Source organism: Hesperophylax consimilis, chromosome 25 (genome assembly GCF_061612785.1).
Source record: "Hesperophylax consimilis isolate HC1 chromosome 25, BYU_Hcon_1.0, whole genome shotgun sequence".
Classification (NCBI taxonomy): Eukaryota; Metazoa; Arthropoda; class Insecta; order Trichoptera; family Limnephilidae; genus Hesperophylax; species Hesperophylax consimilis.
This window is the reverse complement of record NC_142860.1, coordinates 18,563,004-18,574,432: the sequence shown is the minus strand read 5'-3', so window position 1 is coordinate 18,574,432 and position 11,429 is coordinate 18,563,004. Positions and strand designations below refer to the sequence as shown.

The 11,429-nt window shown below is 37.6% G+C and overlaps 1 protein-coding gene across 1 annotated transcript in view; it reads right to left on the bottom strand.

Moving 5' to 3' along the window:
* Positions 1-11: 11 nt before the first annotated feature.
* Positions 12-11,429, bottom strand: part of alphaCOP (coatomer subunit alpha) — a 53,705-nt gene continuing 42,287 nt past the window's right edge. The window contains exons 12-18 of the mRNA XM_089646971.1: positions 11,218-11,415; positions 9,613-9,794; positions 8,211-8,394; positions 6,081-6,301; positions 4,967-5,142; positions 2,477-2,692; positions 12-1,965 (exon numbers count right to left, since the gene is read on the bottom strand). Coding sequence (XP_089503097.1) covers positions 1,499-1,965; positions 2,477-2,692; positions 4,967-5,142; positions 6,081-6,301; positions 8,211-8,394; positions 9,613-9,794; positions 11,218-11,415 — 1,644 coding nt within the window. The 3' untranslated portion in view covers positions 12-1,498. The remainder of the gene's footprint in view (positions 1,966-2,476; positions 2,693-4,966; positions 5,143-6,080; positions 6,302-8,210; positions 8,395-9,612; positions 9,795-11,217; positions 11,416-11,429) is intronic.

Below are 11,429 nucleotides of genomic sequence, written 5' to 3'. Positions count from 1 at the left end.
CAGGTGAGTTATACAAGAGGTTAAATATGAGGTAAGCCAAAATAGTTTCTTATGCTAATGTTGGTTAATATGAAATAATACAAATTTCTAATTAGTTATATTACTTATGCCTGAACATCCCACAAAATAAAATAAAAGGCACTTTTTAGCCATGTTTTTTTCTTGCCTAAATCATAACAGCTGGATGGTTGCGGGAATTTAAGACTTATCGCCATCTACGTAAGGAGTGTTATTGATGGCGGCTCGATTCAAAATATTATACGACGTAGTGCATCGCCTTAAAATGGCTTTAGCCGTGTTTGGTGATCAGGTCTGAATAGCCAGGTACTTCACAATAGACTGAGCATAATACCTAGGGGTATGTATGGTACATACCATAATTGAGGATACCACTGTCAGTTGATGGTAGTTGAGACTTGTGCAGTATTCACATCAAAAAAGATGCTGGGATCCGTGTTATGGAAAATGATCATAAGGGTATAGTTTGTTGATCTGTATTCAATTTAAAAGACATAATACATATTTTTTTTGATATTTTATTATAATATACATAGTAGACTGTTATATTTCAACATAAATTGCCGTGAGAATAGGTCAAGTCAATATTATTTCTATAAGACTGAATGGCATACACTTTCCATAATAGCATTGATATATTTTCCAACTCACAGCTTCCTTAAAAATAAAATTACTAAACATTATACATGGAACCTATCTTGGAATCAAATTAGAAGAATATTAAATATACTTGGAACATAAGGCGTGGTAAGGACATCATTTCAAATGACACAAAAACAGATGGTTCACAGAATCAAATCGATTCCCATAACGAATACCAAAAAACGCATAAATATATATATTCGGAAATTTATAACACAATTCAAACACGTGTTATTAAAATGCAGTAAATAGGTACAGTAGAACCTCGTTAATTCAAAATCCACAGGACATTAAAAATTAATTTTCGAAATAACAATTTCCCATGTAATACAAAATTTTATGAAAAAAAAAAAACGAAAATCTTTCAGCCGCCCTTTCAAATTCGGGTAGTGTCTTTGGAGTAAATTCGTAATTATCCAAATTATTCCAGTGTAAATCGAATTTTCGCAGCCAGTTACTGCCGTGATACAAACTCAGATTTTCAAAATAAATTTGCAAAAATATGACATTCCCGTGTAAATCGATTCAGATTTACAAAATAATAAATACTATTTAGGACAATGTATAACCACGTAAAAATTCATTTTTCAGCGTTTAACCGCCACGACCGTCTTTCAAATTCAGATTTATGAAATTTTATTTATTTTAATTTTCTCAAAAATCAAATAACACAAACAAATTTTCATGCGGGGACAAAAATAAATTTCGAATCAAAAAACCAGTTTTTATGAAAATAATTTCTGGTGATATTTATTTGGCGAAAATTTAGAATTATGCATTTTTTCGAATTATCGGGGTTCTACTGTAGATTGTTTACTTTTATTAGAAATCAATTATTTTATCTCGAGTGGAACTGCATGGCCGAAATCCTCAACCCAATGCAATCTTTACCGATCTCCCCTACATTGCAGATGGGACAAACCGTCCCCTTATACTCTGGCAGATAGCTAGCCCCGCAAAGGCTGCATTTATCTTCCGGTTTCCCGCGGTAGATCGGCTTATAGCTGATACCGCAGATGCTGAACGGATTATGTTCATCGTACGCAAGTTTATACTCGTCTACCGGGTTTTTATCACAGGCCTGCAGGACTTTTCTAGCCTGCTGGGCCACTTCAGGTTTGGGACCGAGCTCCAGGAGTCTCCGGGCGAACGAAGCGGCCGTCTTGAAGTTATTGAGCTTGAAGAACATGTTGAGGGCGGTTCTGAGCGTGAGCATCTGGTGTACTGGCTGCAGGCGGCAGTGTGTAAAGTATGCTGCGATTTCGCAGTTGCGTTTCTGCTCGTCCAGTGAAGCTTTTGGCAACCCTGTTTGCAAAAGATAAAATATTAATTAGCTTCCTGAATAGAATATCTAGATTTTTATACTATTTAATTGGGGGGATACAATAAAACAACTTATGATGAAAATTATAGTTTTCAAACGCATTCAAAGTTTACGTAACTTGTGTGAAACCTACAGAAGTAACACTTTACACAACAGATAAAGAAGGTATTGGAGATACCAAAAAGGTGATAAGAGCAACAAAACAGCTTGGGCACGTTTCTTGTTTTTGCATCCAGCTCGTTTGACTTCCACTGTCTGCTCACCGCAATACAGTTTTGAAATAACACAATCTACAAAGCGTAAAGGTAATAATATTTGATTTCATACCAAACATTTGAAAACATACACGTTTATTGTCTGACGACATTATACATACAATGAAACCAATATCCCATTTTCCTACACACAATCTAGTTATATTTTGTTTTTACGATATACTGAAGAATGTATCGCTGATGTAAAAACAGTATTAACTGTACAGATTTTGTCTACCTTTTCTGTAGGTCTCCATCTGTAGGCCCAGTATGTATTCGCGGCAGATCTGTAACAGCTGTTGCGCCTCTGCCACGTCTTGCTTGCTGTCCACCACCAGCAGTGGGATGGATAGCACCGTCTGCTGAAGGCGCTCCACGGCCTCCGTGAACTTGCCCGCAGTGGTCAGTTGGTAGCACTGCTGCAGCTTCACCACCAGGTTACTCAACTTGATGGCTGGAAAATACAATAATTTCTCTATTGAAATCGTAGATAACTTAGTGAAAAAAGTGGCTTCACTTAGTTGGAGGTTGTATCTCTTCTATCCCACCTCTTTAGTTGACCTGCCACCGTCGACCGCAGTTGACATAAGCCCATTTCTTAAGGCCTTTGTGCGGTGTATTGCGTTTATAAAAAAATAATGCAAAAACTTTGGTTAAGACAATATGTTCAACTAATGCCAGCATTGTCCATCCATTTTGTTAGACTGGAGAGAGTCCCTTCACCGCACCACATACCTCCCCCGAAACAAGTGGAGCACAGTTTCAAGTCCGTCCGAGGAAAGGAAAGAAAGTTTTGGGAAGGAAAGGTGGATAGGAATAGGGATCCCACCGCGGTGATAAGCAATGGGTCTAGAGAGTCCAGCTGGAGAAGTCAGAGTCTCCCTCAACCGGCCTCTTCCGATCCTGCCCGACACGCAGCTGGTGGGCAGATGCATCCGCCACCGAGACATGGAAAAACCTCACTCCCCGAACCCGGGCACCCCTGCTTAATCAACAAACGTAGTGAACCACTTGGGATGACTGATGGTTATCCAATGATGGTTCCCGGGGCAACGGTACTTATACCCACCTCCCAAAATGAAAATGCAACTGTAATAAATACTGAAGAACTCCTGGGAGTACAATCATTTGGAATGCATAATATTTCCTAATTTTTATTTTATTTTTTATTTGCCGGCAACCCGGGCGTTTATTGAAATAACAATATCGTACACAAACAAGTAAGTAACCCGCCTCACTAGAAGATTTCTGTTCTGCGGCGGGTACATAAATAAGCTTACATATACACATACATACATACGTATGCATATATTTATATATACATATATATATACCTATTAATCAATATGTACACATACATTCACATGCATACATACAGATATATATACACATACATACACACATACAATCACATACGTATACTCATGCATGCACATAATCATAAAAACATAAGTATACAAAGTTTAAATAAAATTATTAGAAAATGTTATAAGGTAATTAATTAACCTCTTAAGGACCACGTTCGAGTATACTCGGGCGGCAATTATGTGCCAGAATTCGGAATTCATACTAAAGAAAATTTAACTATTTTTTCCACAACATCAATATTCAGTCCCATTTTGGGCCCGAAATGGCTTTTATATGAGGATATATATTTTGAGTAAATAAAATTCATTGATAAAAAAAAGGTGTTTTTTTCCATTTTTAATTTTTAAATGATTACTGAAGGGGTTAATAATAAATCCAAAAGTGTAAAAAAAAAAAAAATGGTAATTGCTAAAAGGTTAACATGGAGTGTACATAGTGTCATAAAACATAATATTAAATAAACATTAATAATATTCCTATAATAAAGGGCATGAAACTAATAACAGTGCGGGAATCTCGAATATGGCGTAAGAACTGCACTCGCATTACTTCTGGATTTCATAAGCAGGCTTAACTATTGGATGGGTATCCATAGTTGCAAGGGATCATGTCACGGTAATTATTAAAAATGGATGTTAACCCCTCCGACTTTTCGCGAACTTGAAGCTAAGATGTCTTTATTGAAATGTCAATTTCACGAAAACGTTGTGTTATTACCGCCTCACAATCAAAGCTCTATAAATGAAACATTACTGAACGGAGCCGAATAGTAAAAACTGTTTTAGAAAGGTTACAAAATAGGCTTTCAAATTGTTGTATCATAAATAAATATTAACATTTGTAAATATTTAAATTTAGAATGGAAACATGAAAAAATTGTAAAAATGACTCACCTGTAATGTTTTATGTAAAAACGATACTAAAATCACGGATAATGTAAAAAAAAAACAGTTATTTCATCGTACAAATGTACAATAAACAATTCTGTCACTTCACTTTTTGACCATTTCATACAAAATATATTTTTAAAAAAATAATTAAACTTGCGAGGCGGGTCGGCACGTCAAACGGCTTTCTTGGCGTCGTTTTACGATTTGGCGGGTAAAATTTGCTTCCACTGAGTAGGTCTTTTTACGGGTTTCTATGGATAACTTTGAATAGAGATGTGAAGCTTCATTCAATACGAATATTCTACTTCTTGTTTTAGGGATGTCACTAGAAGAATAACGGAGTTATGACGATTTTTGTGGAAACACACGCGTTGACGTGTAAACACGCTTATTGTACTTGACTGCTATCGTTATTTTATCGTGTATATCTGCTTACGTTGCTGACCGGTTAAGGGAATAAGATAACTTACAGAAGTTGGGTAGTCCATTCTTTGGTGTGGCATCCTTCCAGTTCCTCTGGGGGAAGTGTGCCAGTGGAGGGAGGCAAGGCAGCGCGGGGAAGGTGAGCCCTGACGCCGAGTAGATCTGCATAAATAGTACCTCGAAGGGAGCAAAGTTCACCACGCCCACTTGCTCATTCAGTAACCTACAAATCAAAACAATGCGTTTACGGTGAAACAAAATTGATTAAATTGTATAGAAGTTTTTAAAAAAATAGTTTGGTACATTATCCCATCTTGACTGAGGCTAATTTGTTCGCTTTTGGGAATAACTCATACGGTTTCATAGAAATCGTTGTCTCCCTTACTATCATGGTCAGAAATATGATCTAAACAGTGTTAGAAAGGGAAAACACCACGACACACATTCAAATCTAGAAGTTAACTACAGAAGAATTAAAATGTATACCAAATAATGAAATATGAAAAGTTTCTGACCGGAATTAAAAAGTTTTTGAAACTTTTTTATTAATTATTTATATATGAAACGACAAAAACGTGAGTTGATATTTACGTTTTTCTAACAAAACGTGTTTTTTTTGTCCTCAGTAATTTTAGTTTACCATTTTTAATTTTTTTTTATGTTTGTATTAAAAATTTTAATATTTCAAAAATTGTATGTTTATTTCTAACAATAAAATTTAAAAGCGTATTTCACCTTTCTAAAGCAGTTTTTAGTTTTCGGATACATTCAGAAACCTTGCATTTATTTGGATTTTATTGCAAAACGGAAACAATACGATTTAAAAAAATTTATCTGCTCAATATAGTTTGGTATTTAAGAAATCTTCACCAACACAAATGTAAATGTCCGTGGGCACTCCATCAAATCCTAGGAAACACTTCCTTGCAAATAGATTAGTGGAAGCACGGAACAAACTTCCACAACATGTCATCAAGGCTGTAAATATAAATCAATTCAAAGCACAATTGAATTCCTATTTCGAGAGGAGAAAGGATTAACTTATTTTTAAAATTTTAATCTACTCAATTATTTTAGAACTTCTAGAGAAATTACATATGAGAGCATCGGATGAATGCTGCCTGCTCATTAAATAATAATATTAATGAGTTTGTTAATCACCTGAAAGCAGTCTCAAAGCTCCCCGCCGCCACATGGTCGGCGGGCAGCTGACTGTTGTCAGGCCAGAGGTCACGGGCGGAGCGCCCCCGAGTGGGCGGCACAAAGTAGCCCGCAGCACCCTCGCCCCCGGCGCTCCCAGTAGCCCCTGCCAGCTCCTCGGGCAGATCTAGGTCCTCGTCCACCTCCCAGCCGGCACCTTCGGAGCCCGCCACTTCTGCACCCTGGAAATGTCAAAGATGATGTTGGGTTCGTGTTGAATCACTATTCCGTGTAACGTAAATGCACCTACATCTTTCTCAAATAATTATTTTAATTTTTTAAATCAATATAGGGATGGGTGACAGGATAATTCATCAAAATGACAATCCTGGACACCTTTAAAGGGTGATTTCATGAAAAAACTAGGTTATATGGGTAAGGTTTATATGTTTCTTTTCATTGTTTCGAATAACATTATATGCTGATATTTAAAGCAAATACTGGTCCAGTTGTCAGTCCACTCACATGTCCCGGCGGATCCAATCTCAAAATCTGCAGCGAAATAAAATATTTGGGGCGTGTTGTCACAGACGACCTAAATAATAAAAATGACATAGAACGCTAAAGAAGAGTACTGAGCTTGCGAGCCAACATGCTCGCCAGGAGATTCAACAGGTGCAGTCCTCCAGTGAAGAAGCAAATATTCCATAGACATAGTGTAACGTTAAAGAATTGTGCAAGTTTGGATTGCCAGGGCAGTGCCCGATTATTGTTTTGTTGGGAGTTTTTCGGGTGGCTGCCCTGCGATCGGTTGGACGAGCGGGCAAAAATAACGCGGGTAGGTAGATCGGGGACAATACGGGAGAGGACGATTCCGCGGTGTGCGTGGCGTTTTGCGAGAAAAAATAGATATTGAAAAATAATGAAAAAGATCACGCGGATACCATGAACCGATCCTTCGGAGACTTTCCGTGTAAATTAACAAAACATAAAAGAGACGTTTTGACTCCTGCGCGAGATCAGCCGGTTCTTTGTTCGAATGTGGTTGTTCGGTGAGATTGAAATGTTGAAGGATACAGACTTTCCGTGTAGACTAACCAAACATAAAACAAACGTTTTGACTCCTGCGCGCGATCAGCCGGTTTTTTGTTCGAATGTGGTTGTTCGGTGAGATTGAAATGTTGAAGGATACAGACTTTCCGTGTAGACTAACCAAACATAAAACAAACGTTTTGACTCCTGTGTGAGATCGGCCTGTTCTTTGTTCGAGTGTTGTTGTTTGGTGAGATTAAAATATACAATCAGTTATTTGGATTAAAAAATGGTTTTATTTTTGAGTGTTTTGAAGAGTAATGCCTTGGAGACTACAATGGATTACCAAGCATGCTGTCGGGGTGAAGCAAAGATGAAGCATCATTGTCCCGTTAAACGTTCAATGGATGCTGATTAATTGAGGATGGCTTCGCGCACTCCTTCCCACGAATCTCTACCCGGAGCTAACTCATACGGATTTCGCGGAGACCTGTCGTCCTGCTCACCGCTGGCGGACTCTCCAAACACCTTCAGACATGACAACATGATCAAGGTTCTTCAATGCTTTTACACATTCCGCCTCCTTGCCTTAGCCCCCATCATAGCCCTGGTGATTGACAAGGGTCCATGCTCATCAGACGTGACATCAGACGTGACAATAGAAACCGCCACTGGCTTGACATCAACGTTTTGACGGCAAATCGAAAATGGCACTTTTTAAATCGTTATAGAAAATTTATTTGTCAACATAAAAATAAAATTTTCGAGAAAAAAAAAAATTGTGACCCAACTATTGTTTTAATTCCTGATTACTATTTTTCCATTTAGCATTGTAAAGTTTTGTTTTTATGTTGTGCACATTTAGATGTACTCTGTCTTAAAAAATAAATACACAAAAGCCCCCAGCTGGGTGTGAAAAATCAAATAAATAAATACATAAAACTTTATAAATACTAAGTACGACTATTTTCTGAATATTGTTTGATGATGTGTATGTGAAAAATATTTGGTTGGATGACAATTTTTTACTAAAGTCAGATGCTTTTTCCTTTGATCCATCTTATTATGTTGCCATTTAAAATAATTTTAACCATCTGACCCTCTAAGTTAGTTAGTTACCTCTGGTTTATCCTCCCCGTCCAAGATGTCATCATCATCGTCTCCCCAGGCGGCACCCACCTCCCCCTCTGCGCCGGCCTCAGCCCCCAGTGCTCCCATGTCGGAGGGGCCTCCGGGTGCTGCCAGTGCGGATTGCACAGCCCCCGCTCCCCCGCGGCTCATCATCTGGCCCTCGAAGAAGCCCCTGGAATAACAAAAATAATAGTGAGAATTTATTTTCCGGTGCATACATAATTATTACTAGCTCCACAGTGAGATTCTATCTTTATTGAGTGGTTGTTGACTATATATCTTTACAGAGAATGGTCTACCACTTACTTCCCAACTATGTTTCTTCTGATTCCTTTGACAGTAGCCGCCCCACCTTGAGAATAATTTTTTAACATTAACTCCACATTGTTCAAACCTTTTTTTCAAATGAGTACCCTCACAAGAATCCCAACCGACTGGAGCCAGTGAGACTATGGCATCCCCAATTGAAGTAGGTAGAGGAAGGTGGGAAAGTACTTGGCTATTCAGATCTGGTCACCAACCACAGCTAAACCCATTGCAAGCAACTTTACGATTCTGAATGTTGGTCTTTCACCAGGGCGATACTGAAGGTATCTAATACTCTGAAATATGTGCCATCTTTGCCAATTCTGTGTGGAGAGTTTTTTAAAGGAAATGAAGAAGAGGAAGTTCTGGGAAGGAAAACCAGATGGATACATCTGAACTATGGCAGGGGTTTTAGTTATCCAATAATTACTTTTAAAAAAATTAACATACTAAAAACAACTTATAAACATATATTAAGGCGATGCACTACGTTGTGTAATATTTTAAATTGAGCCGCTATCAATAACAACCCTTACGCAGATGGCGATAAGGTTTAAATTCCCGCTTAACACCATCCACCCATTTTGATTTATGCAAGAAAAACACATGGCCAAAAAGTGCCTTTTATTTTATTTTGTGGATGTTCAGGCATAAATATTTAATTTTTTTTCAATCATTTTATAAATAACTTAATTTTCCACATTATACAATAAAATCATAACCGAAAATGGGTTCGTAAGTAGGAGATTTTGAACTTTAAAGCAGTTTTCATAGGCCTTACACATTATTTTTTCTGGGCTTATAAAAAGACTTATCTAAAAAATATTCGATTATTTCAAAGGCCAAGATGTATTCTACTCGCAGTATTTAATTGAAGCATCTGAAACATTTCTAGGCGACCAAATTTTCAAACCAAAAACACATGATTTTGCATTACTACGTATGGCATCGCCTTGAACCAAATTTATAATTCACACTAATAATCATGTACAATGTGACCTTAGAACTGCGTACCCCAGTAAGGTTACATTCTTTTCAACAGTTTTGAAAACATATTAGGGCTGTTGAAAAAGTAGTAACATACCTCGAGACAGTCAAGAGTGGCCAGTTGGCCTGTGCCCTGTGCACGGGTAGTGGTGGCCGGATGAACTTGGCTCCGGGAATGACCTTGGGAAGCTTATCCTCAGCCACCTCCATGGAGGCGCGGATCAGCTCCGACTCTTCGTTGAAACCGTGCGTGATTGCCGTCATGTAGGCCAGCGTTTTCTGCACAAATTATAGTATTCTTGAATATCTGAATCATTAGTAACTAACAAAACTTTAATAAAATAAAGACAAAGAAGTTACTATTAGATCTTATGAATTAACAAATTTCGAATTAATAAACAATTTTGTATGAAAAATATTTTTTGGGCAATTTTTTGGTGAAAATTTCGAATAGCGCGTTTTTTAGAATTATTGGGGTTCAAATTAACGGGGTTCTACTGTACTTATATTTTGCCAAATTATGTTTTTGCAAATTTTACCATCTTACCAGATAACGTGTTTATATATTTATAAAATTTAAAATAGTCTATATTCAGAGACGTTGGCACACAAGAGAAGAGAATAACCCAAAACAACATTGAAGTAAAAGAAAGAAATTTAAAAACGGAATAAAATATCACAAAAAGTTCTTATTTAATGTCTTATGTACTTTACTGTTTAATGTGGAATACAAGTTATTTTATATCTAATTGTTGAGAAGTAAGAGCTTCATAGATGCACTCATAGAGGGCAGTGCATAGAGCTTGCGTGGAAGTCCGCAAGATGGCAGCTAGTGGCCAGTAGTCGCCAGGGCCAGTGAGAATGCTCCCAGATAAACTTACTGTTCTCAGATCTCAATTAGCCAGCTTCTAGTTAGGTCGACTATCGAGTCACCATTGTAATACGCAAAGTATTAATAAATCCCTGATTCATCACAAAGAACCAATTATTTATAATCTCCTTCCAAGACGAATTGGAGAACTGTATGTGGGAACACAACAATAACATATTAATCCTTCTAGCATGGATGACAGGGGAGAGAGAATGATATTAGTGAAAGAGAGCCCCCCTCTGATGGTCCCTCCAGCCACTGATAGCTCCGTTGCATCCAATCCCTCTTTCTCACAAACTCTCAGTGGCAGGACAACAAAAGGTTTATTCGGCAAGACATAAGAAGCTTGTTTTTCCAGTATCTTGACAAAACGTTTTGCCTTCGTCAGAAGTCAACTTTAGTACGATTCTACGGAAAGAATACAAAATAAATTCTTACGTTTACTAAGTTTTAAAATGGGTATTCCAGTAATTTTGCTGTTCTTTTAAATAATCTGGATACGCTTGTCTATATGGATTGTCGGAGAGAAGGATTTTCACTAACTTGGTATTTTATATAAAATTTTAAATGGTGCATTTAATGGTCCAGAATTGCTTGCGTTGATAAGCTTTCAGATTCCACTACGTAATACTAGAAGTCGGGACTTATTTCAATGCAGAAATTCTGAGACTAACTACCATGTGTACTTCTCACTTCCCAGAATACCAATGGAGAGAAATAATTATGCCGAGTCAGTGGAAATCTTCAACCTAATACTAAGGAAAAAAAAAAAATAATTTTGACCATATGTCTACCAGCCCCTAATTAGAGAGTAAATCCTTTGTAACGAACCTGTCCGCAATTACTGAGAATCCTGGTCCTCTCTTTGGGGTCCCCGAGCTGCAGCGCAGTCTGGAAGTGCGCCGAGTTGTCCTTACGGATCTCCGCGATCTTCATCATCTTCTTCAGTTTGTCCAGGTTGCCCGTCACCAGGTACAGGAAGGACAACTTCTCAAAGTTCTTGGTGCGCTGATAGCACATCTCCACTATCTACAAAACAATAT